Genomic DNA, 27,743 nt, shown 5'->3' with positions numbered 1-27,743 from the left:
TGCTTCTGGGAGCCTTATCGCCCAAAATGTGCGATTTCCTGTCAGTCTGGAGGTTCCTGCTTTTCTTTGTTTGCTCAAGTCCTCCTGCTGTTTACAAAGATTCTTGATTTCCTGCCACCTGGTCCCTGCTTGCATTTCTCTGCTCCATAGTTCTTTTTTTTTTTCTAGTTCCATGTTTTTGTAAGAGATTGCAACTGGGGGGAATTGGGTGAGGGGACACAGGACCTCTTTGGACTATTTTTGCAACTTCCTGTGAATCTGTAATTATTTCAAAATCAAGCATTTTGAAAGTTTAAAAAAAATTGTGTATCTTCTCTTTCATAGCTTTTACGTTTCCAGTTCTTGGTTAAGAACATCCCATATAGAGTGATATATGTTAATTATTTCTCCTAATGAAACTGGAAAAAAAATTTCCTTTATATAAAAAAGAGTATTTCCTCCACTCCTGAGTTGTACATGTAGTTTCCTATACTGTCATTTAAGATTAAAAAAACATTTTTTTTCGGTCTTAAATCCAACTGGGGTTTATTTTCATATATAAGGCATGATGCAATCCAGCTTTCTTTGTTGTGTTGTGCCACCTATTAAAGAAATTAACCTTTTACCACTGAAACTAGAACACCGCCTAAACTGTATATAAAATTCCCATGAACGTAATTCTAGATTCCCCATCCTGTTCTTCCAACCTATCCTCTTATTGACAACTTATTAAATTACACGGGTGTAGTGCTCGATAAATTTTGAACATTCTTATGTTTGGAGTTCCTCACATTGCCAAAATTCATTCTCCAGTACCCCTTGCTGCTTGACACACATAGATGGGAACTTGCCTCTGCCCAACTCGATGAGAGGAGGGAGGGAAGAGAAGGCCTGGGCAGAACCCTGTTGTGGACACACATGGCGTGGCCTCCAGCAGCGTAGAGGCAGCCCCTGTGGAGTCAGGAGTCAGTCCTGAGCATCCTGAGAGGAGCTGGTGGGTGGGCTGTTTTTGTTGGAGCAGCCCTTGAAAGAGGCTGGGTGTTATTCCTGGTGGTAAGGGAATCTACATCTCTTGTGCTTCCAGATTCTTTTTCAGCATCAACTAGCCAGAGGAGACTCTGGGTTTTACAGCTGAGAACCCTGATAGATACAAGACATTTCAAAGTTTATTCTCATAACTGGTATTCATGAGGAGGGCCCCCTGGCCCTCTCCTGTAACCGCCCACTACTTTTTCTCACTTCATTTTTTTCACATTATTTGTTTTCATAGTCTTTGAGGTACTTAAAAATCTGTTGCATTTGCAGTCTAACTGGAGTTGAATTTAACTTATAAATTTGGGAATTAATGATATTTTTGTTTTCCAAATAAAGAAGGACAGTTTTTCATTTGCTAGATTGTTATTCTGACCTTTGAAAAGACTAGTTTTCATTTGGCCTTGTATCTTTTTTGAAACATTTAATTCTAGATATGGTAGTTATGGAAACTCCCTGGCAGTGCAGCGGTTAGGACTTGGTACTTTCATTGCCAGGGCCTGAGTATGTTCAGAGAACTAAGGTCCTGCAAGCACAGGGTGAAGCCAAAAAATAAATAAAAGGGCAGTCTAGTGGTTAAGACTCCTGCTTTCAAATGGAGGGGGTGCAGCAGGTTTGATCCCTCATCAGGAAGCTAAGTTCCCATGTGCCTTATGGCCAAAAACAGAACATAAAACAGAAGCAACATCGCTAACAAATTCAATAAAAACTTAAAAAAAATGTGGACAAAAGATTGTCCACATTTAAATATTTGCTATCTTTAGTTATGATGTAATTTTTTTGTTTTCCATTTCCTTTTGTAGGTCCTTACTCTAGCATAGAAAATTTTGTTTTTGTTTATCTGCCACTTTGTGTATCCTCTTTCTAGTGCTCATAAGCTTTTTATTACAACCTCTTGGGTTTTCTAGGTATGCAATCAGGAAAAAATGATTTCTTTCTTCTTTGATGTACCAATTTAAAATTTTTCTTAACTGCTAATATGTAAGACAATGTTGACTAGCAAGTAACCCTGCCTTGGTTTTGACTTTAATGGATCTGACATAAGTATTTCACCTACTTTTAAGTTTTTAAAATCTAATTTTGGAATAGCTGTTGGATTTAATACTTCAGCTTAGAGTCATGATCATGTATTTTGCTGCTGTAACTCGGTGATTAAATGGTTGGTTAGATTTCCTGCTATTGCATCTCTTTTGAAAAATTTCTGGATTTTGACTGCTAATAATCAGATGCCTCCCAGTTTCTGGCATTGTATGTCCCTTTCCTAGTTTCAGTGCTAAGGCAGGTTTTCTGCCATTGTTCATCATCGTGGTCACTTCAGTTTTGATGAGAAGTGGGAATAGCTCCAACTATTCCCAGCAATATATTTTAAAATTATTGAAGACAGTTTAGAAGAGAAAAGAAATTATTCATAATTCTAGTGTCTTAAGGAGCTCAGTGCTCTGGTTGATCTGCCATAAAGCCCTGTGGTGTTTGTTAGAAAGTCTGTAGCCCCTGGCACACTTCACAAGATGCCCTTGCCCTAAGCAGGACACACACTGCTCTTCTGATCCTGGGGGAGCGCCTTCTAGCAAAGAGCCTCGCTATCCTTCCTTGTGGAAAGGCTGCCACGTCAAGTGTGCATCGCACAACTCCGAGGGCACTCTTCACGAACAGTGATTCAGTGTGTACCTATGCATATTCATCCCAACAATTTCCCACTAGATGTCGGTGGGATGACTTTAGGAAACAGCACCAGTGAGGCTGCCAAGACAGCCTTCCGAGACCTGGTGACGTGTGTTACCTGGGACCCCTAGTCAGTTCTGGCACCAAAAAGGACCTGTGCCAACCCTGGGTATCTGAGAGCAGCTATTTTCGTCCATGCCTCTGCAGTCCCGCTCCAACAGCCCCCACCCTCGCCGCTTGATCCTGTTACCAAAGATCAAGCTCACCCCCAATACCCCTACTGGTAACGTTCTATTTCTTAAGCAGAATGGTGGTTTCAGAGGTGTTCATTTTATTATGCTTTATAATTTATGTACATGTTACATATATTCATTTTGAAGGCTTTGATACAATAAATAAAAAAGGAAAGCACACATACAAATAAGAATGCCATTATCATGGGGATGACCTTGAATCTGCTTATATTTTTCTTCAGATTAGCCTGTTCATGAACCTCAGTATTTATTATTAGGTAGGTAGCAAACATTTTACAAGCACCTCATATACCTGTCTTGATGCTAGGATTAGAAATCTTTTATTAAAGTATTTTGAATAGTAATAACGCCTTTTAATTTTTAAAAGATTATACACCAGGGTAACTTCCCTGAAAATTGTTATAATCTATACTTGCAGTGAATGTGTGATAGCAGGCTAGTAAGTTTCTTTAAGCCTCTAGGTCTCTAGAATTTAAAGCATTGAGTGGCAGAAATTTCTTTCAAAATCTATTACATATAAGCTAGCATCCAAGAGATTTTAAATTTCTGCTCAATGGGAAAAGCTAACCTGACCTTGAAAGCGATGCTTGGCTGCATAATATACACGATACGACGTATGTCAACCCTGTGCCGGAAGACGGCAAGCTGTTCCTGACAGCCGGCTCTCTGCTGCTTCCTCAGTCATGAAACCTGAACGTTAACTTGGCCCGTGACAGCCCAGGATGGAGACTTAGTATTTCCCATGCCCCTCTGAAGCTAGTAGGATCAAGTGACTGCGTGGATAAGCCTGTGTGGTGTGAATAACTTGCTAAGAAGAGCTCTTTAAGGAAGGGGGCAGAAAGGCTGAGAGGGGGTTTCTAACTGGTGCAGCTGTCTGCAGTCGTGACACGAATGCTGCATGCTGAGAACGCAAGAGAGCAACACAGGAGGACGGACCCTGGATGTCTGGTCCCGCAGTCCAGAGCAGCTCTGACTGCTTTCTCAGATGGACATGAAAGAGAAATAAACTTCTAAAATAATGATGCCAAATTTGAGTCTCATTTCCTTAACTTAAAAGGGTTGATACGAGTGATACACTGCACCTGGTGAGTTACATCTACTAAGATGATGGAAGCTGTTTCCCACAGACAACGCTGTGTCACAAACAGGGACAGCTCAAGAGATGCTTCACTCTGAACACTTCTGCCTTTTCCAGTGGTTAAAACCTCCAAGCGCACCTATGGTTTCAGAGCATCAAGAACATTTGAAACATATAGAACCTAGAATTTAGAAACATTAACAACATCAAGAAGCCTTTTTAGACTAGCTTAGGATGCGAAGTCCCCTCCCGTAAGAGAACTGTAACAAGCAACTTAAACAAAACAAAAATGGCTTGTTTTATTTACAATACTCAATGCATTTTACAAATAACATATTTGCATTCCCTAAGTCTGTTGGAAGGTAATTCCAGTTTGTGCAATGAGTTTATAGGAAAGTCTTAAGACATCTATTAGACATCTTAAGCCTAAATTCTAAAATTTGAAAGACATTTCACACTATATTAAGAGAATTGCTTTTAAGAAAAACTAAACTCTGTAATTAAATATTGCCCTTCAATATCTTTAACCCAAGTACAAACTGGATTAGTCTATGAAATAATACCATTCGATTCAGATGACTTATTCCCACTCCCCATCCAATAAAATGCATGCACAAAGGAAACACGGTCAATTACATTAATGACATTTTATTTCAATACTTGTTTTTTGGACTCTCTCAACTGTTGTTTTGCTCAATGTAGGGTACAGAGAGGTAGGATTCCAGTCTGGGGAAGTCCTGACCCATTACTCCCTGCTCCAGGACAGGAAGGACTTTCACCAAGTACAGGAAGACAGGTCAGGATGAAGGCGAGTTTTATTTATTTAAGTCTTTCTCTAGGAGGCTTTGTTTGTTAATCAGAACAAGGATCCCCTTCAGGCCTGATAGAAGTTTTAAAGGGGGTCACTTATCTCCCTACTAGTGGCCGGGGGAGCATCTAATCCAAGCCTCCAAAGGACAACAATTCTCTCTTCCCCTCCTCCCTGGATTTTAGTGTCTTTTGAGTTGATGCTGGAAAACAATTCCTCTGGTTCAGATGCCAGAAACTGCTTCCATGTCATAAACATTAATGGAACAAGTGAAGAGTGATGAACAATCAATGATATTTTAACTGTGCAACAGTCTGCACCTCATGCATATGTAAGAGAATGAATCGATAGTAATTTTAACACTCATAGCTGCCATCTCTTGAAATATAAAAGCCATGCCCTAGTTCTTGAGCCAGAGAGAAGGGATGGGTATTTCCATCTCGGATCCACCCCAATTTAGAAGGGCACTTCTTCGTCTCTGCACCCATCTCCCCTCAAAAGAAGGTGTTTGTAACACCCGGCGTCGGTGGTTCAATGAGAGATACTAAGCTGGAGAAATATAAAGTCTGACATTCGACACAGCCAACACAATTCTCAGATAAAGAAATGGTGAGGTAGAGTTGAGAGAGTTCAATTAAATTTTTCGAGCTAGATCTTTTGGCACACGCTAAAATTACACAGACTTCCTATTCAATTCTCCTTTGCTGATACCTTTACAAAGTGCTGCAACGCAGGAATCCCTGGATCTCTTTAGGAAGCAGCTATATAAAGCTCATACAGTCACTTCAAGAAATTTACTCCTGGACTTTAGCTTCTTTATCCCGATACTGAAGCAAATAAAAACAATGCTATCCATTTGCTGAATTTATTTAAACAAATCAATTTAGAAATACCATAGAATGAAACAAAACTTCTGACATGTAAACATACTGCCGTGTTCCTGAAACAGATGTTAACACCTGATACAAGTTAATAATCGCTTGTTAGGAAAGCTGTCCATTAATAAGGCCGGTCTTCAGCAACACTAGACCATTTCGTTTCCGTAGCTTTCCCAGGGTGGTAACGCAACACTGTCAAACCGAAGAGAAGAGACAGAGCGGGAGGGACGGGTCAGTGCCGCTGGCTACGGCTGTTAAACGGTTTCACTCTTGGCGCCACAGGAAAACAATCAAGCCAATCACATCAAATAAGTCATGGCTTTTTTTCTTTATCACAATTCACTAAGTGATGTTAATTATGGTCCTTGTCAAACACGTTTGGTAAAGGCTATTTACAGTGTACATGGCTGAGCATGCACTATTCATAGTTACAAAGATACCTGCCAGTTTATTACAATAGAATTACACAGTGCCTGAAAATGGTGAAACGTCTCACACATCATTTAAATCAATACAGTTTCAAGCAGGAAACGTTCCTTATTTGATCACGATTGCAATAATTACACGAAAATTCTTATAAAAACACGAATCCCCTTCAAGAAATTGATGCATATTCTACGCACTACAGGTTAAGGCAGTAAAAAAATGTATTCCTGATAACTGGAGGTCTTGACAATGTCAATTAAAGCTGTCTGACTCTAGTTTTTCATTCTCCATCATGTACTCAAAGTTCTGTCTGTGTAACTAGTTTGTGAAAGATTTCACTTGTAAAGTCAAAAAGTATTAGTAACAAAGAAGAATTGATGCTGGAAAAAAGTAATTGCTAGGGAAAGGAAAAAAAATATAAGTTGGATTTTGCCTGAAAGTTTTCAAATCATACACAAGAGCATTATTTTTGAGTCTGAACCTTAAAAGTATAAAACAAATACATACAGTTTACCTTTCTTAACTTAAAATATACTGTACTTTGAACAATTCAAGTAAGACTATCAAAAATAACTTCATAAGCCATACAAGTGTCAACTGCATTTTGAATGTTTTAAGAACATTTTAAAAATTGCAAACTAAACCATGACAGTTTAGTTAAATAATAAATGACTTTTTATTTGCACTTGTGATTTCTTTAATACAAATTGCTACCAACAAATATGTAAAGATATGGCAGATTATGCATTTGATCAAAGCACTTTGATTTAAGCATAAAACAGATTCAAATGGTTTAAGTTCCGTGCATAAGATCCAAGAAGCTGCCTACTCATTTGTAGGCAACCTTCTCTCTAATCAGAATCCTTTATTCCTTAGCTGCAGATGAGATAGGGCACAATCTGTTGTAAACAGGGCACTGCTGTAAAACCAGGATGATAATCTTAAGATCCTTCCTGTTAGATTGACCTTCCCCAAATGTCTTCCAGCACTGTAGTATGTTCTGCTGACCTCTTAATTTCATAAATTAACTTTCCTTTGATTCCATTTTTATGGTGGTTGTGTTCACAGTTTTGTTTTAAAAACTGGTTTAAATTTATATAAAACTCTGTACATGTTCACAAATTATTGCATAAACAGCATAATCTTCAAGACAGTGTTTGCAAACACATGTCCAATTCAGGAAGAAAAAAAATTCACGTTTCCCGTCTGGCTTTTTTCTTCTTTTTTATTTGTTTGGGAGATTCCCAACTAGTTTCAGACTTGGCTAAAAGAAAAAAAAAAGAGAGAGAGAGAAAGGGGGAGAGAGTGAGAGGTTAGGATAGTAACTACTGTTCTGTTTCAAAAAAATAAAAGCAATGTTAATAAAAACATGCTCTGAAATCCACTTATAATGCCTCAAATTTTATGTTCACATTTTCAAGTTCTAGTTACAGGTTTTTAGGTTTTTCTCTGGCTGCCCTCCTTTCTTTCCCTCAATTCCAATGTATTATTTGGTTTAACCATATGGATGTTCATCATTTTCACCTAGAAGAACCACCACTTAAAAGACTCAATCTAAGTAATAAGAGTGAAAGTGGGTAAAATGGACACTAAAGGTAGCTGAAGGGAGAAAAAGGTGGGGAAGGGGGCACAGAACAATTTACAGTTTCAAGACCTTGTGCACAGAAAAGGGAGGGACCCGGAGAGTAGGGGCAGATACCAAGAGCTCCTCCGTGTATGTCCTTAGCCACCTACTCTGGCCTGAAGTGACTTTAGCTCCTTGGTCCTCACAACTGAGCTCTGCAAGGTTCCAAGGAATCTAGGCTTTGCAGAGGAGGAAAGGGCTGCTCCAATAATCCTTTCACGGGGTCGCAGAGTCAACAGGACTGAGTGACTGAACTGAACTAAGTAATCCTTCAGACTTCTAAGACAGTGACACCTATAAACAGTACAGAGAACACCAAAAGAACCAAAAATGAAGCTTACTTACTCTGTGAAGGAGGCACGCTATTTTGCTTAGTATTTGACTTGGATTTATCTGTTTCTTGTAGCATCGGTGGCACTTGGGAAGAGCTTTTGTCAGAATCATTTTTTGATAAAACAACAGATGGCTCGGTAGAAATAGCAGGTGGAAGAGTCTTGATAGGCTATTTTGAAATAAAATTATCTTAGGTTTTCATAAAAAAATCAAATGTCATAGTAATAACAAGAGGCTGCTCAGCTGAAATACAAAGATGGTGAATAAATCATTTACCAGCAGAAGCACTACAACTCATGCCTGCCCTCTAGTGACATATAACTGAATAAATCTTCACAATATCCACAAATACTGCTGCTGCTACTGCTAAGTCGCTTCAGTCATATCTGACTCTGTGCGACCCCATAGACGGCAGCCCACCAGGCTCCGTCGTCCCTGGGATTCTCCAGGCAAGAATACTGGAGTGGGTTGCCATTTCCTTCTCCAGTGCATGAAAGGGAAAAGTGAAAGTGAAGTCGCTCAGTCGTGTCCGACTCTTAGCGACCCCATGGACTGTAGCCTACCAGGCTTCTCCGTCCATGGGATTTTCCAGGCAAGAGTACTGGAGTGGGGTGCCATTGCCTTCTCCGATCCACAAATACAGGTTGAGATAAAAATGATGAAATGTGTAAAATTACAAGATGTCTACTGAATCTCAAAGAGGAGTGAATAATTCAATTTTCATTAACTTTTACATTTGTCTTTTTCATTACAAATAACAGGATTTTTTCACGTGTTGGTATTCAATGGTTCCATCCATTTCCCACAAACTCTCACCTCCTCAAAACCTTTTCTTATAAAGGCAAAAATAGCAAATTTCTGAACTACCAGTAGTGACATCTCCTTTTCTCCTTCTCATGAGGTAGGGATATCTCAAGTAGCAGCAGCAGCAACAGCTTCAGTTTTCTCCCCAAGGAAAAAGATAGCCTCAGATAAAGCAGACTATAGCTACTAGTCCTAATCTATTAAAGCAACTAGTAAACCTCAGGTTCAAATCCTCAGTATTTCATTGAGTCTGGTAGTGAAATGATAGACGCTTAGGGCCAAACTTAGGTCTTGCTTCTCCTCTCCAACCTGGGAGCAGAGCGGCCAGCTAACTGATGAGCCGGAGTGAGGCCGGACTGGTGACAGGTGTTCAGGGCCGGTGAGGGACGGAGACTGGTATGTGGGGTGAGGCTGGCACAGGCGAGTCAGAGACCATGTCACCCTTACGCTCTATCTGTGATGACGATTTTGAATACACAAACAAGGGTAAGTCATACTTTTCTTGCCCCTTGTTCTTCCAGGCTCCATGAATTCAAAAAAGCAAAACGAGAAAGGAAACAAAGACAACGTGTATGCCTAGGTAACGACTAGGACTCCTTCCTTCTATTTCAGGCATCTGAAGCTGCATTTATGTCGCTTTGTTCAGTTTTATTAATGTTCCCTGTATTTATTCCAAAGTTTTAGTACTCATTTTAAATCTCTTCCCACCCTCCATTCTCTCACGTCTCTATATTAAATCACAGAAGGACTCCAATATCCTTTACAAGGTGACTTCTGAAAATGACTTATCAAAATGTCACATGACCCTTTGTGGTCTTAATATTAAAGCTGTTTCAATAAATATGTAAGCGCCATAATGGCAGAGATTTTTTTTTTCTGCTTTGTTCTCTGCTATATATATCTCCAGAACTTTAAATAGTGTGGGAGATTCTCAATATACGTTTTGAATGAGAACTACGCACAATTTCATAGTTATTAATATTTCATATATTTCTAAATGATACAACTTACCAAATTAGAAATCAGACTTTAAAGCACTATGGGCTTTGTGTCACTGCTCTAGACCTTTTATAAAATGGTCCCTTCTGACATATCAAGATTTTCCACAGATGACACACATTTCAAGATATTGTCACTACATTTAAAAAAATGCTACATTTTAGAGATTGGACCACAGTCATAATACATTATGTGCATGCTTTTGGGAAAGTGCAACTACTCACATTTTCTGTAAGCCATCCATCTATATCCCTTGTATGCCTAGATATTTAACAAGAAAAAGAAACAGTCTAGTGGCTTTCTCTAGTTTTGCTGCTGACAGTTGTGGGACTTGGGCCAACTCATTCAACTTCTCTAACCTCATTGATATAATGGGTTGTATCTTTTCTTTTGGGGTTGCTATGAGGGCAATTTGGTATATTAAAAATGTTTAGCATGGTGTTTCAATAAAATATTAGTATTAATACAATTCTCCAGTCATCAAAATTTTATTTCTTGGATATCAAGAAGTTACCTGGCTATTTTTGATTAGTGCATCAGCTGGATCACTAGTGCTTATGGTCTTCAAAGAAAGAGCTTTTTCCTGTTTTGGACGGACTTTAGAGGTATTCGCTGGAAGGTCTTCTCTGATCTCTTTTTCTAATTCTTCTGTGTCCTACAGAGAAAAGCAGTGCATTAGATGACATAAATCATTTCTACAAATTAAAATATACTTGGTTCATAATACCAATGTCCAGAAGATATTTCTCAAGAAGACAATTTTATTATAGAAACTGCCCAAATAGCTTAAAAGAGCATAAAAGAACAATTATTATTCAAAGATTTTAAAAATCTCTGGTATGTTCATCATTCCTGTTTTCTTCAGGGATTTAAATCTTCTGTAAACTACAAAACAACACACAACCTCAAATGGGAATCATTTAATTTACTAAACCAAACAAAAAACTAGTACTTTTAGAAAAATTACATGGTGAATTAGTTGATACTTTAAGACTTTAGAAATAGCATTTCACTTAACAACTTCTTCAAAGCATGAAATATATATATACATAAGTGCACTTTCTAGATAAATTAAGCTTCCACAGTAGAAAGGACATGGATAGGCATGTCATAAAATATCAAGAACAAATTTTTGATTTCCTCAAACTGTAGTTTTCTTAACTGTAAAATAAAATTTGTGTAGATATATTCTAAGGTCCTTTCCAAGTTTAAACATTTCCATTCTTAGGCCTTTATAGACTTTTAAAAATACATTATATGCTTAGGTATGTGAAAGAGGTTATGAATAAGAATATATTAAATACGACATCATTGTAAATAGTAAGGAAAAAAGTCCAAAATATAATCACTTATGCATAGGCTACCATGTGCTATGTACTTTACAGAACTTCACAGATCTCATCAACTACTGAGCCTGCGCGCCCAGAGCATGTGCTCTACAACAAGAAGCCACCACCGTGGGAAGCTGTGTACCACGACGCAGAGTAGCCCCCAGCTGCCGCAATTAGTCTGTGTGAAGCAACCAAGAGCCAGTGCAGTAATGATAAAGAAAAGAACACCACAAAGGAACTTTCACGATTTAATTCAGTAGGAAAATTACTACGTAGCCTGTTCTCTAAATATTTTGGCTATCTCCTACATTTAAAGGAATGAAAACAATTAGCCACAAAGTTACAGGTGAGATACAAGATTTTCATAAGCTGCAATGTAATAGTGATAATGCTTTCAAAAACAAAGCCATGCATATTTCTAGTAATCTAGTACACTTGAAATTAATCTTTGTTTTCAACTATGTTAAAATCTAGAAATACTTTCCCAGATAGGAAAAGACCAAAGAAAAGGAAAACTTTCTGTTAAAAGCCAAAAATATCAGGAAAGGATACCAAGTGCAACAGCCAGCAAACTCAGAGTCAAGTGCAAGATGTCCTTTGTTATGCACATGGTTTTTATAACTGTATTAAAATTCTAATCTGCTAAATTCCACTGCTCAAAGAATTTCTGTTAAGTGTGAAATACCGTAACCTCTGTTTCATTTCACCATAACATAAACCCAAGTGCACTAATTTAGAATTTTAGTTAACTGCTTTTGGTTTACATCTTCGATATAACTTTCTTTAGAGCAATAATCTTTTTATTAGAGTATGATATATAAAATCTTTAAAACATTCTGTGACTTTTCAAACACTAAGTAAATCTGGTGGCTCACATCCTGTGTTTATATCTCTACATTTTCTTAGCATCTGCAAATGATCCTTTCATAAGTGAGTAGTAGGTGCTTAATGAAGGATGTCTGTTGTTTTGATACTTTACCTGTGCAAGAGCGTTATCTTCACCCTGCTTCTTCTTTTTCTTTTTTTTCTTTTTAGATTTTCCGGTTGGAAGAGCTCCCTCTCCCTTTTCTTTATCATCATCTGAAACCTGATGTTAAAAGCAAAAATACTGAAATGAATCAATGAAGTTTTCTTTATTCAGAAATTAGGAAATAATTTATTAGGTTTAGTCTTTTTCTCCCAAATTCTACATATTAGTCATAATAAAACTGATCTTAAATCACACACAAAAATAACAAAATTCTTCTTCACTCTTCTATTTGTTTATGATAAACCCTTTTTTCTTACATCTTTCATTACTCACTACATGATCAATTAGAGCTGTGCAAACCTTGGTTTTTAAAAGTTCATTTCATAGGTCATTCATTTTATTTAAACACAGAGCTATTTGCATTAAGATTGAATCTGACCCTGTTAAGACAATGACAAGGTACAGAGGAAGAGAAAGTATCTGTAAATCATATATCCAACAAAGGACTTATATCCAGATTATATAAAGAACACTCAAAATTCAACAGTAAACAAACAATCCAGTTGGAAAACGTTGCAAAAGATATGAACAGGTATTTCACAAAGAGACTAGAAGTGTTCTGCATCTTTTAAAAGTTTTTACTTATATTTATTTTGGGGGCTACGCTGGGCCTTCACTGCTGTGTTGGCTTTTCTCTCGTTGGGGCGAGTGGGGGCTCCTCTCAAGTTGCGGTATGTGGGCTTCAGTAGTTGTAGTTCTTGGGCTCTCTTGTTCCGCAGCATGTGGGATCCTCCCGGACCAGGGATGCAATCCCTGTCTCCTGCTTTGGCAGGTGGATTCCTCACCACTGAGCCACCAGGGAAGCCCTAGAAATGTTCTGTATCTTGACTGTATCAGTGTCAAGGTCCTGGTTGTGATATTGTACTAGAGTTCTGCAAGATGTTATCACTGGGGGCCCCTAGGTAAAGAGTACAGGTGTTTTTTCTCTGTTTTATTTCTTGTAAGTACACGTGACTCTAAAACTACCTCAAAACAAAAGGCTTAATTAAAAAAAAAAAAAACAATGTGAGAAGGAATGTCATTGAAAATAATACTGTGCATGACAAAAATAGCAAATTAGAGCCTTGGTTAAGAGACGTTCAGTCCAAGTCAGTTGCTCGCTGTGGAGAAACTTCCACAGAAGTTTTTACCACAGGTTCATAATAATGAAAATATCATATGAAAAGATGCATCCTCTGAAGGAAATTCAGGTCACAAGAACTCTGGTCAGTCTGCTTTTCAGCCAATTTATAATCCATCCATAAGAGAAATGTGGTTCCTCATGGTAGAACAGTATTTTTGTTCATGGGGAAAAGGCTGAAATTAACATCTTTTAACTCATGAAAAAATTGACATTCTGGGCTTCCCTGGTGGTCCACTGGTTAAGGATCCACCTTATAATGCAGGGGACATGGGTTTGATCCTCGGTCTGGGAAGATCCCACATAGCGCTGAACAACTAAGCCCATGTGCCACAACTTTTCTTAGGCAAATCTACAGAACACCCCGCATCTAAGACATCCCAAACTGAACCAGCCACCTTTCCCCTCAGTTAACTGGCTTTGTTTTCTCTGTTGGGAGCACCACTTTCACCATCCCAGTTACCTAAGCATTCTGGAAGACATTTTTGATGATTCTTTCTCCAATCAATTCTAACCATATGTTCTGATGATTTTGTTTCAATTTATTTTTCAAACCTCTCCCCTACTCTGTATACCATTCTTACCACTACTGTACAGGTGTACTTAACCAACATTTAAACTGGTATTCCTGCCTTTATTCTCATATGCCTCCATTCCTTTATCTACAAGGATTACCAAAGCAGCCAAAAAGCAAAAAAAACCCCCCACAAAAACAAACAAAAAATCCCACAAAAACACAACAAACCACTTTAATATTCTTCCATTATTTATAGGACAAAATCCAAGGTTTTTTGCATGATATTCAAGGGCTTGTAGACTCTTCCCTCTGCTTCTCTCTCCAGTCTCATTTCTGACCTCTCTTTGCTATACATTTTGCTCTTACCTCTGGGATGCCTTTGCTAAAACTCCAAAGTGCTTTCATAATACCTAATACATTATAACATTACCTTTATCATCCAGAGTGCTGGTCTCCTTCCTCATCTCCCTACCTGGAGTGTAGGCTCCTTGAAAGCAGTAATTATATTTTGTTTCTCTACTAGCACAATATCTGACCCAAGGCAGATGCAATTAATCTTTGTTGAATAATAATGGCCTTATTATCTTCTCTTCGACTTTTTTAATAGAAAAACTAACCAGCAGAAAAGTTCAATCAGTAGCTTAGTGTCTCTTGTAAATACCACTTCCATTCTTTTTCAAATCTATCAACCTAGTTAATTATCTCCTGCCCTGATTTATGTAATCAAATAGGACAAAATAGGCTCCAAAATCAGTCTTCTCAATTTTCTGCAATATCTAGCCTAATTTTTCTAACCCTAGCAATGACGTTATCCATGGTTTAAAGGCTGTCCGTAGGTTCTCCTTACAGAATTCCATAAAACTGTGGCAATATACATCATTCGTTTCATCTATTTACTAAATGCCAAACATGTTGCTAGAGCTACAAAAATAGAAACTTCACAGTCCCTTTCTTTAAGGAATGAAGCCTAGAAGGGGAAGACTGACATATAAACCATGGATCCTACCATCAATTGATTCCATATTCCTCTCCATCAAACATGTTCCTTTCCTTGGTCCCTTTTTCATAATGTTCTCAGTCTTATCTTGCGCTTTCCTTAATTTTTTACTGAGAACCAATCTGCTTTTATCTAAACACACCAAGAGTTGGTAGGCTGATATAATAATTCTGGTGAGGACAGGAATTGCGCGTTTGTTTTCTTATCAGTATATAATAGTGCTTTCCACATAGAATCCTCAATAATCTGTGGAAAGAAGAAACAGTACTAGAGAGAAGGCATGTGACCCTAAGATGACTGAAGCTAGTATGATTAGAATGCCTCTCTGAAGCAGTTCTACCCCGGATACATTTATAATACAGAATGTAACCCTTAGTAATTCCAATACAGGTGGATGCACAGAGAAATAAACATACCCACCGATCCTTTTACTCACTTTTTGATCATCAGGAATTGGTTCCTGGGACTTCAGAAGTGAGGCTCTTTCTTCATCTACCCAGTTTCCCCACTCTTCTGCTGGTGCATTCCAATCAGAACTGGGATCAGCAGAAGACAGACCATCTAAAATTTAACAGTGTGAATCAGGTATCTGTCATTTCTGCCAAAAACCAAATGCAAAACCCCAAATTCTTTATGTTGAACTAAGCTGTAATTTTAAACCATTACTCTTCTTCCTCCCATTTTAACAGCTAGGGAAAAACCCAGTAACACGATGGTAAAAATCTTTCCCCAACTTCTGCTGGGCACATAATATGACTAGATGGAATGACTAAGAAACTCCAGAAAACTTATTAATTAACCATTTATTCCATTCTTCCTACTTCCTTTATTATCAAAGGAACTTTGTCTCCTGAATTTGCTGTCTTTTCATTGTGTACGTCTAACTATAAGAAGGACTTGGTCATTTTTTCTTTGTTTTCTGATTCTTCCCCCCAGGGTACAAAATGAGTCTTGAACAGAAGTGCCAAAATCACACTCTTCCCCTCCTTATCAACTATTTCAAGATTAGGCTCTTCTTCGAGTTCACCAAATCATGTAGAATAGTCAACCTCTTTCTTTTCTCCTCTTTTTAAAAATATTTAACCTCTACCTTACATTTTTTTCAGATTATTCAATGCTACTTACATCTTTCCAAATATGTGAGTCATTTTTAGGGCTTCTATCACCCTATTCTCAAGAACAATTTTTTTTTTTTAAGAAAAAAATTTTAACCTAGACTTTCATACACATCCATGTATACACCCATGACTACTTACTGTCAAGATAACAGAAGTTAGGCTTTATTTCTAAATGGTTAGCAAGTCATCCTAACATTGTTCTTTACTGGGGGAAAAAACCCAAAAACCAAACCCTGACTTTTGCCCAATTAATGCCAAATGCTACTTTTCCCAAATATTAAATCCTTATATACTTCAGTCTGTTTCTGGAATTTCTGTTCCATTCATCTATTCCGGGGATGGTGGCATACAAAATGTAACTCTGTATGCATTTTAACATCTAGAAAAACAAATCTGCCTGCATTTCTCTTATTTTCTTCACTATTCTTATTTTTCCACATGAATTCTATAATTTTTCTTTAGAGGGGAGGTACTATGATACATCTTTATCAAGACTTTTAAAAAGTCTGTTTCAGAAAAGTATGTAATGATCTGGGAAAATGCTCATAGGAAAAAAAAGGCAGACAAAACTGTCTGTGCACCATGATCCCAAACTTATATGAGGAAGAGATTAAAGAATACATTAATAATAGATACATCTTAACAATGGAGTTATAGGAATTTCACCTCATTAAGTACTAGAACTTGAGCTAGACAGGTAATAGAGATACAAAAATGAGTATGACAAAAGGCTCACAGTCAGTTTACTCAGGGATGAAGCACAACAGACAGTTAAGTATCGAGGGACAGGTTCTGTCATGAGAAGCGCAGAGGGAAGAGGGCTAAACCAGTAGAGGATGGGGAGAGACTGAAAACATAAGAGTTATGGTCCAGTGCAAGTGTGAAATGTATTACAACAAAGGAAGTTCCTTTCTGTATTTCTATATTTACTACTACAAGCGGGTATCCAGAGCCAGTATCACATAGTGACAGCACAGAGGGTAAGACTCTAAGGTGTCTTAGAGTCAAACAGATCTGTATTTGAATACTGCTCTCAGTTCAGTTCAGTCGCTCAGTCGTGTCCGACTCTTTGCGACCCCATGAACTGCAGCACGCCAGGCCTCTCTGTCCATCACCAACTCCTGGAGTCTACCTAATAACTATGTAATTTGGGTCAAATTTCTTAATCTTAACGGGCTATGTACCAACTTCGTAGGATTGTTGAAAGGATTATGTAAGATACATGTCAAGCAGTTCAGGACAATGCAGTAAGTGCTTAATAAATGGTATCTACTGCTTTTATACATTATTGATGACATTAACAATAGAAAGCCAGTTTAAAAGTTATCAAGCATATACAATTAATTTATTTCTCACAATCCTGTAAATCCCCCAATAAGATACACCTGGTTATGTCTTAATGTAGAAGTCATTTTTATAAGTAAAAATGGATCTAGTAGATGTCTGAAACTAACTGCTCACCTTACACCAAGCATTCATTAACAATATTTTTAGGAGATTTGAATGCCAAAGTTGTCAATGATTTTGCTTAACCCTCACAAATAAGAAACCTAGATTTGGAAAACTGGTGTTCATAAACCAAGTCTCTTAAGCCCTCTTATCAGGAAAAAACCTTTGTCAAGAAAAAAATAAGGTTAAGCAAATGGGGCTTCCTTGGTGGCTCAGTGATAAAGAATCCGCCTGCCAACGTAGGAGACGGGTTCAATCTTTGGGTCGGGAAAACCTCCCGGAGAAGGAAATGGCAATCCACTCCAGTATTCTTGCTTGGGAAATCCCATGGACAGAGGGGCCTGGCGGGTCCATGGGGTTGCAAGAGTCAGACACAACTTAGCGACTAAATAAGAACAATATAAACTCTTAATAAATATGGTAGTGGTGCAGGGGTGGTGAGGGATAAAAACCTAATAGAGTACTTGGTAAAATTATTATTTTTTAAAGGTTTAGACAACCATAAAGCTTGAGGAATAACTGTAGCCCATGCTTCAACTTCTATCAGAACATTAACAGAGACATAAATCTCTACTGGCTTTATTAAAGCTTTATGGTGATTTTTCCATGTTTATTGATTTCAGGTTGATATACCTATCTATTTTTTGTGGCTACATTGTGCAGCATGTGGGATCTTAGTTCCCTAACCAAGTACTGAACCTGTGCCCCCTGCAGTGGAAACTACTGGACCACCTTTTAAAATTAACTGGAGATCAAATAAAACTGCTTCCCACCCCTGCCCCATTTGTAGGATTTTAGTTCCCCGACCAGGGATTGAACCTGGGCTCTCGGCAGTAAAAGCAGAGAATCCTAACCAGGGAACTCCTCAAATAAAACTACTTTAAAACAACAGGTCAATCACCTAAGTCTAAAAATTGTCACCAGGCAACTTCTCAATGCATAATTCTTAACAGTTCATGGGCCTAATGTAATAACAGTTCATGGGCCTGTCTACTTCTTAGACAGTTTCCTTGAAATTGTGTAGTACAGTTTCATTCATAGCATAGTTCTCTCCAATTATAATTTCTCATTTCTTAAAATTCTTCCATTAGTTTGCTAAGTGTTTCCAAAGAACTATATCAGCTGTCTTTTCAAAATGGTAAGGAATATCTCTCCATTTAATTTGCTTGTGAAACAATGTTTTAGGTTTAAGCATCTCATAGCTGTTTTCCTTTCTATTTCAGTAATAAAATGGTTGTCAGTTGTTTCTGTTCAAAACTTAATTCAGCATTAACTTTAATAAAACAAAACAATTATGTTAGAAAGACATTCTCCAGTGTTTAAACAGACAATACAAATTAACCTCACTGAGTCGACTATGCTCCTAGAAAACAATAAATAGTACCACAACACTTACTGAATATTTACCATGTATCAGGCAGTGTTTTAAGGGCTTTATATGTATTATGTCATTTAATCCTCTCAACAAGTCTGTGAGGGAAGAAATATTATTTACAGATGATGAAACTGAAGCACAGAAAAACAAAGTAGCTAAGATTCAAACTCAGGTGGTCTGTCCTCAAAGCTCATGCTCTTAACCTCTTCACTATGGGGCCGTTAATTCTTTCACTCTGATGTGTCAACAAAAACAAAACTCTATTCAAAATCTGACTTTTAATAGGGGTTATGATATTGTTCCTTTATGGTCAAGATAACTGACAGATTAACGCCTGCCTTTAAAAAACGTTAACTTCTATACTTTAACATCTTAATTTTATTTTTTAAATTATTTCGGCTGCAAGGCAGGAACTTAGTTCCCTGATCAGGGATCGAACCTGTGCTCCATGGGAGTGGGAACATGGAGTCTTAACCACTGGACCACCATGGAAGCCTCGCATCCTAACTTTATAGTCAAGTGCTTCGGTAAATTCAGTGCCTTTCTGCCAGATAATGATATCTATGCCTCAAACCAGGGGGTCAATATATTACTCAAATCACACTGTTAAATAATATATATACTTTGTGGGATTAGTAATTGCAAATACTTCATGCATTCTATAAATTTAGAAGGAATGACTAAATTCACTGAGCACCAAAATTAGTGACATTAAAGAAGGTAACACAAAAAATAAAATTCACAGAGAAAATGTGGTTAAAGAGTAACTGAGGACGTAAAAGACTGCCAATACAGCATAACGAACAAAGAAAGTGTTCTTAACACTTACTACTTTAAGAATAGAGTCCCATGGATATGCTTATTTCAGTATCTTATTTATTAGCCAATTGTGTTTTTTATACAAGGATAAAAAAGTAGACCTATTGTGTCCAAGCAGTGATGCCTAGAGCCCTGCTTGCTCAGTTTTTCTCAGCTTTAACCCACAGCTGCCCAAGACATCTCAGTGCTATTTTCTTACAATCACTACCCATTAGTCCTATACTCATTCCTCAAGTCTGTTTTGCACATAGCTGTTCATTCTTCCCAAAGTACAGTTAAGGCCTTTTTTCCTCTAAAAATTGCTTTCATATCCTTATAATACTTCCTATTTATCTGATGCTTTATAATTTTCAAAGAACTTTCATGTTCATTCAATATCTCATTAAAACCTCGTAACACTCGATGGAAACAGATATGAGAGACTATTTGCTCTATTTTACAGGTCAGTTAATATAGATTCCAAGATAAGTGACAAAATTCAAGACATATGAGTTACTACTTTTTAAAGTCAGGATTAGAACTAGGATCTACCTTCTAAACTAGTATTCTGACCCTTATCTCCTTAATATTTAGTCAGCAGATGGTAAAGAATCTGCCTACAATGCAGGAGACCTGTGTTCGATTCCTGGGTGGGGAAGATTCCCTGGAGGAGGAAACAGGAGCCCACTCCAGTATTCTTGCCTGGAGAATTCTATGGACAGAAGAGCTGGCAGGCAACAGTCCATGGGGGTCACAAAGAGTCGGGTTAGACACGACTGAGCGACTAACATTCAAGGCTTTTCACAGTATGGTCCTTCTTAATTTACCTTTCCAACCTCATCTCCCTCAACTAATCTAACAGAGACCAGTCTGACTAATTTTCAGACTGTGTTTCAAACTTACCTTCATGATTACTATCATCACCAAGGCTGTACATGTAGTGGTTAAGAGCATGAACTCTGGAGCCAGACTACCAAAGTTTGATACCCGCTCCTCCAACTTAACTGTGTGGCTGGGGAAAATTAGATACCTTTTCTTTGTCTCAGTTTCTTCATCTGGAAAGTGTGGGTAAAAAATAATGCCTATACCTCATAGAACTGTACTACACAACTAATAACATACGTAAGACTTAAACCACTTAGATCAGTGCCTGGCACAGTCAGGAGTTTGCCTTTATTAGCAACATCACTACTGAACACCTGTGTAAAGCACTGCACTTAGTACTGACAGAAAGAAAAGGCAAAGAGAGTTCCTGTCTTCAGAGGGTTTTAAATTCTAAGATTTGAGGTTGTGGGGGAAAAAAATATGTTTTTAAAATGAAGATGGTATGAGCTTTTTGAACATAAAACTCATATTCTTTTTCCCTTCCTCTTTTTTGTGACTCTTGCCTTTAACTTTCTTATGCTTCTACTGGAAATTAGACTAAGAAAATGGTTTTCTACCAACATAATAACCTGCATACCTCACAAATTCAAAGCCATTCTTATATATTCTATTCACTCTAGTATATTAAAACTAAGGAAATAAATAGAACATTTATTTAAAACAAACAATTTTCAAAACTGTAAAAACTACAGTGCAACTATAAGAAAATTTCATGTTTAAATATTGCCTGAATCATGAAAACTGAACTTAGTTTTTTAAAAAAATTCTACAGGTATTTAATAATTGGTTTATAAGTAGTATACATTTGGTATTAAGTTATATTGTTATGACCTAAAAGGTGAAAAATTAGAATTAAAATTAAAACATAAACATGAATTCAGGGTGCTAGAAAGAAAATTCTGAAAATAAAAACAAAAGCAAACTGATAAAAGGACATACTTAACCCAGACCATTCATCATCGATATAGGGTTGATTACGGCTAACATCCCACTGATAATCAGAAGTGGTAGACTGAGAAACTGGCTCAGCAGTAGACCCTTAAATGAAAACGAATGCAATAAAATTAAAAATGGAAATTTCTAATGATGTTTCATAACAATAGTTCTATACTTTGCACACGAAGATTTAATTATTTTTCATTTCTCCTAAAAGGAAAAATTCAGACATTAGAAAAAGAGTTAAGATATAGAAAAGTAGAATTGAGGGTAATTTTAGATTATGATAATCACTAGATTGAATTCACTGATCAGAAATCTATTTTTTCCCTAGTACCGATCCATTAGATTTTATCTTTTATAATATATACTTCAAATTGGCTATCTCCAAATTTCAAGTCAAGAAAGTTTTATTTTTCTTAACGAAAAGTAATAAAGCATTAAAAAAAAAAATCCTAGATGTTTCAGAATATGCCTATATACTTAGAACCCTGAAGGAGAGAACGAGAAAATGTCTGAGTTTGCTAGAACTTTCTACGGAAAAAGACAAAAGAAATAGATGATATTTAGAGAAGCGAGGCAGAAAGAAGCCAAAGAGAATTTAGAGTTGTGCTGGAGGTTTGGAGACCAAGTTAAGTTCAAGTGCACTTAAAGACAAAATTATCTCCTAAATTTTTTGTTTTTATTTCTTTGGGAGGTGGGGGTCACACAGCCCTTAAGCAGTATGAAGAAAGCTGTGGTTAGACTACTGTCCAAGACTTAACACAAAATTCTGCATACAGTTTTCAGGGCATACACATTCAAAGATGCCAGGTCAAAATCCTTGGCTCTACTGTCATAAGCTCATTTTAGCATGGAAATGTACAGCAGTGGTTCTCCATCAGGGATTTATATGCCCTGGACCTTCTGCATCAGAATTTGCATGTGTTTTGGAGTCCTTCTTAGGTGACTCTGATACTCACTTTGGATTCAGAGCCACTGATATAAAGAAAAGGTTAAGAAGAATATGTTTGTGTAAGAGACTTAGGCATAATCACTTCTTCTCATAACAGTCCTCACTCACAGATTTTCACTTGGTTGTAGATTAGCTTATTAGCTTACCACTAACATGCTTGACATAAATTCAAAATGGTTACATATTTTAAAAATAAACTTTAACAACTAGAGCAACCCTATAAAATTCATATATAATTAGCACATTAGTTGTTTAGAAAGACTATAGTAACACTGTTGCTATTTCTTTAGCAGCTTTCTCTGAATATATGGAGAGAACAGCATCTGTATTGTACAAAGTCACCAAATGAAGGAAGAAATTAACTTGTACCTCTGGAACTACAATGTAGCCTGTAAGACCAGGGGTTGGCAAATCACAACTCATAAACCAAATCTAGCCACTCCCTTTTTGTACGGGCCCAGGAGCCAAGAACAGTTTTTATATTTTTAAATGGTTGAAAGAAAAGTCAAAAGAACAAAATTTCACCCAGACACACTCATCTGGTTTATGCATTGCCTCTGGCTGCTTCCCTGCTACAAAGGCAGAATGGCCCACATAGCCTAAAATATTTACTATTGGGCCCTTTACAGAAAAGGTTTGCTGACCTCTCTTCTAGACTAGTGGCTCCATATGCTGTGGAACTACAGATTAGCACACTGGGTCCATGAATTATTATTAATAAATGGTATATCTACATAAGTAATGCTGGATTGATGGTAGTTTGGTAGTAATAATGGAATAAACTAGTAACAAGTGCATGACTTTGAAGGAAGGCCTTCTATTAATGTTTGCATTCGCCTGCGTGTGTGCCAACATGCTTTCAGTTATGTTAGGCCACAAAATCTTCCTATCTACACAACAAAAGGAACTGAGCCACCAGCAGGTAAGAGTTTAGGTCTTTCACTTTCTGTTCAAGGTCTTTGCTACTTTATATTGTTTATCTATAATTTATGTGGCTAGCAGTACTTGACTCTGATTATTTTTTCAAAGAACAAGTGCTAAAATTAAACAGAAAATTTTTTTTTAACTAAATGAAAGACTGTTTTCACATACCAGAAACAGCAGAGTTAAGTGTGAGAGATGCAAAAGAAGCAGAATTCTGTTCAGAGGTATTCATTCCCCTATCCACACTAGACCAAGCAGCTGTTAAAATAAAGAACGTCACTTGGAACCTTCAATTTACAATGAAACTTGAAAGACACGTACAGATTTAAAACTATGACAATAATATTTAAAGATACCCTGAGAAATCAGAACCACCTAGTACAGCAACAGCGACTGTTTATTGAATGTCTGCTATGTACTGGGCTCTTGACACCAACTACCTCTAATCCTTAGGGCAACGTTGCGAGGCAAAGTCTCAGAGCAGTTAAGTGACTTGCTGACAGAACACACCCGAGCCAGCCTGGAACCTGAGCCAACTTTCCAAGTCCATGTTTTCTCTCCTATGGCAACACACTTGATCGCGTGCCACAATGAAGCTACTACTAGCTTGGATCAGGCACTGAAACTTGGTACTTGACATTCATCATAGCCCATCCTTTAAACTACTTAAATATGAGGTTCACAAAGGTTCAATAATTAGCCTAATCTCCATAAAACCTAGTATGTGGAAAAATAGGAATTTGTACCAAATAGGTCTGTCTGAACTAGGAACACACTCATTCCACTATACCATAATATCGTCTCAACATTTTTAAAGCAATTTCCTATTTACATATGAGTATTTTAAGGAACATATACATCTATGAGGGCAGTCACATCTGCCTCTTCTCAGAAACTAACTGCAATCCTCATTTAATACAGTTCTTTTCAATTTTCGTAACAGTCCTAATCCATCTAGGCAGGAACTCTGATGCTTAATTTTATCTACAGCAACATTAAGCAAGTACTACCATCCAATTTATGTCCTAATTATGATAACGCTACATAGCTTTTACAAGTAAATTACAAATATCTCAAAAGGTCATAGTTCTTCTTAAGATTACTTGATTAAACATGACCATTTCTTTTATTAAGTGTGAAAGGATGCTTTATACCACAGAAAGTTATTCTTTTATCACTGCTGAAAATGAGGCTAGGAATTTAGGGACTGTCTTTTACAAAACAAATTTTGATATTTCTACATAATTTTTGGACACTGCAGGGGAAAAGAGAACAAGCTTAAGAACAATATTAGCAAATGATCTGAGGTCTGTTTCTTGGGGATGTTGCTCAACATGAGTTTTTCTAAGCTTGGAAGTGATGGGAAAAGCAAATGACATAGGAAGAAATAGTTTTTTCTACTTAAACACTAAAAATTCTGTAATTATCAATCCCCCAAACTAAAATAAACCTGCAATGAGCATAACAGAAAAGATATGCTTAATGCACAAGGAATTACAAATTAAAGCACAAAAAACAAGAGGCCATTACACAAATGGTCAAAGAACATGAATAAACAATTTATGAAAGAAATAGAAATGATCAAGGAAGTTGTGAAAAATATTCAACCCCATTAGTAGTTTAAAAAATTTAATCAAAATAATTTATGTATTTTTTTCTTATTAAATTAGAAAAGATTAAAAAAAAAAGAAGACTACTCAACCTTGGTAATATACATATGATAAATGACACTCATACTGATGCTGACAGTATAAATTAGAACTTTCCTAGAAAATACTTTGACAACATATCGTAGAGCATTGTAAACATTCATATTTCCTTTAATCCAATAATATCACTTTCAAGAATCTATCCTAAAGAAGTAACCCTCAACAAATATATTCAGTACAACATCATTTATATTTCTTTAAAAAAAAAGAAAAGTTATTTCTCTGATAATATGGGAATAGTGATAGTCTATGCTATGCTTACACAATATATTATAGGATCATTAAATGAAATACAGAAAGTAAAGAAAATGTTTGAGGTACAATATTAAGTGAGGGAGGAGGAAAACAAAAATGCACAAGTGATTTGGATTACGGGGGAAAAAAATACTGAAACTGTACACAGAAGAAAAAAAAAAAAAAGCCATAAGGAAAGGTTGTCACTGGGTGATGTGATTAAGAGTAGGTTTTTCCTTCTCTTTTTGTAGTTTTCCATATTAAATATGCGTCTCTTTTCTATCATACAGACAACCTGAAATTAAGTTGCTTTTAACTTGAAGGCTCTCAACAGAAATAAGGCTCTCACTAGTCTATATCTTTAGAATCCAGGGGAAAAATTAATTACCAACAGTCATTTTGTATGTAAAACTGTATGTATAATTGATGCTAGAAACTGTACCTCCATTTATTACTTTTATTTAAACTCAATAGTAGTACTGTTGAAATTAATCAAGAAGTCTGCTCACACATTACACTTATTATAAAACTAAAAATACACAATTATACCAGTTAGCTACACTGATAATCAAATGTGATAAAAGCACATGAAAGCATTAAGAGTAAATAATAAATGCTATTATTCACTTATTTAGTTCCCAGTTTGCTCCATGTGAAGGATCTGAGATGAGTTAATCATTTTCTTTCTGTATAGCTTGACTAATTTTTCTACCAATGGATCTGTTTTTCATTCTCGGAAAATTTTAAATGTACCAGATAAGCATTTTAAACTAACTTAAAATTTTCTAACAGCTCTTACCAATGCCAGAAAATATTGATCGGTCATTCCAACTCCTTCCCCAGTCTTTTCCATTTGCATTAGCATCTCCAGTGTCTTGACCCCAAGCAGATGGCTCGGTTTTCCTCTTGCCTGCGGAAGCAGGTGAAACAGAGTTCCACTTCTCCTCACCTGCACTGATCTGTGAGGAGAGTTTCATAGACTTTTCATTCCAGCCTCCTCCATTTACAGTGAGGTTTTCATTCAATCCTGGAGACACTTAAAGAAGAGAAAACAAAGATTAAAAATGGATACATGACTCCTTGTTAAAACTGGGATATTTCCAAATTTCCATAATTGCTTGGCTTACATTTATCACTCATTTTCCCCCTACTGTCCTCTAAACAGATCAAGCTTTAAAGATAAAATGAAGGATCTGAAAAGTGACATGACCACCATCAATGACTTTTAAAAAATACAAGTAGGTTTGAGCTTATATATATATATTTACACACTAATAATGTTTTCAAAAGCAGACAGACCTGCTCAAAAGTACAACAGAGCAAACAGGAAAACAAATACTCTGGTATACTCAGAATACTCACCCACTAAAAACACAAAGGCTTCTCCCTAGTTATATGCTCTTTCCTTAAACGTTTATCATATATGTTATGTCTAAGGCAGTGATTCTAAAACCTGGCTACACATTAAAATCCAATGAAAAATTTCTTAGATGTAGACACTGGAGTTTGAATTTCAGTAAGCTCTGGGAGTTGGTGATGGACAGGGAAGCCTGGCATGCTGCAGTCCATGGGGTCAGAAGGAGTCGGAAACTACTGAGCAACTGAACTGAAGACATTAGAACCTCAGCCCAAATCAATCAAAATCGAAATCACTAGGGGTAGAGTCCAGGCATCAGTATGTTTGTGTGTATACATTTACATGCAGGTATCCATACATATGTGTAATGCATGTATCTGTGTATACACACACATACACACACACAGGTGTGTATATAAGTACATGTTGCTTTTTATATACACGTGTGGTTTTCTAAGCTTCCTAGATGGCTGTAATGTGTAGCCAGGATTGAGAACGAAGGAAGATGAAAGTGTTAAGAACAAGTCTGAAATAAGTTGCTTCTTCATTTCTGAATTTTTGTTTTACTACAAACACTTTTTAGGTAACAGATACCACTCTCTACTTAATTTAATCTTTATCATAAATCAATAATTAAAATATATTTTCTATTTGTGAAGTACTGTATAATTTTAGACTACAGTCCATTTATTATGAAATATTTGATATTGTTCAGAAGTAGTTTAGAAGATTAAAGGTATTAAGGTTTCTTATTTAATAAACAGGAATAAAGTCTTTTATCCCATATATGCCTGTATAAAATGCAAGTCCATGGGAAAAAAGAAATCTTTTTCTCTATTGGCTTAAACAATGCAAGCAAGAATCAAAATTGCATATAAACTATTACTAAAAGAATGTTTTTTCATACAAGGGAGAGGGATGAACAACGAGAATATACCAAAGACTGTTAGAAGTGGGAGTGACTTTTCTGTTTATCTATTTTCCAAAATCTCTGAAATATGATTATGTTACTTTAATAATTAAAATCATTTCTAAGCCTTTTTTCTCTTTTGTCGATGTTATTCATGTGAGGAAAGAGACATATACATATGTTTCTATTAACACTTTGATGGGCCTTCAATTTAAGTTACA

At 36.6% G+C, this 27,743-nt stretch overlaps 1 protein-coding gene and 1 long non-coding RNA gene across 11 annotated transcripts in view; one reads left to right on the top strand and one right to left on the bottom strand.

Moving 5' to 3' along the window:
* Positions 1–11,855, top strand: part of LOC145511621 (uncharacterized) — a 67,340-nt gene extending 55,485 nt beyond the window's left edge. The window contains exons 6-7 of the long non-coding RNA XR_014058006.1: positions 9,400–9,458; positions 11,263–11,855. This is a non-coding gene — a long non-coding RNA (uncharacterized LOC145511621). The remainder of the gene's footprint in view (positions 1–9,399; positions 9,459–11,262) is intronic.
* The window catches only part of MTDH (metadherin), a 55,167-nt gene continuing 31,703 nt past the window's right edge, over positions 4,280–27,743 (bottom strand). For 2 of the 10 annotated variants that reach the window (XM_081505182.1, XM_081505185.1), the window contains 8 exons: positions 26,055–26,291; positions 23,481–23,570; positions 21,437–21,535; positions 15,309–15,433; positions 12,188–12,295; positions 10,392–10,532; positions 8,087–8,243; positions 4,280–7,381 (listed from right to left, as the gene is read on the bottom strand). In XM_081505182.1, the coding sequence (XP_081361308.1) occupies positions 7,311–7,381; positions 8,087–8,243; positions 10,392–10,532; positions 12,188–12,295; positions 15,309–15,433; positions 21,437–21,535; positions 23,481–23,570; positions 26,055–26,291 (1,028 nt within the window). In that variant the 3' untranslated portion in view covers positions 4,280–7,310. The remainder of the gene's footprint in view (positions 7,382–8,086; positions 8,244–10,391; positions 10,533–12,187; positions 12,296–15,308; positions 15,434–21,436; positions 21,536–23,480; positions 23,571–26,054; positions 26,292–27,743) is intronic. The other 8 variants (XM_081505186.1, XM_081505188.1, XM_081505189.1 and 5 more) reach the window with 6 other exon arrangements.

This window comes from Giraffa tippelskirchi, chromosome 6 (genome assembly GCF_054371585.1).
Source record: "Giraffa tippelskirchi isolate mGirTip1 chromosome 6, T2T-mGirTip1v1.2.pri, whole genome shotgun sequence".
In the NCBI taxonomy this organism is placed as follows: domain Eukaryota; kingdom Metazoa; phylum Chordata; class Mammalia; order Artiodactyla; family Giraffidae; genus Giraffa; species Giraffa tippelskirchi.
The sequence above is the reverse complement of the archived record's forward strand: the minus strand, read 5'-3'. Positions and strand labels throughout refer to the sequence as shown.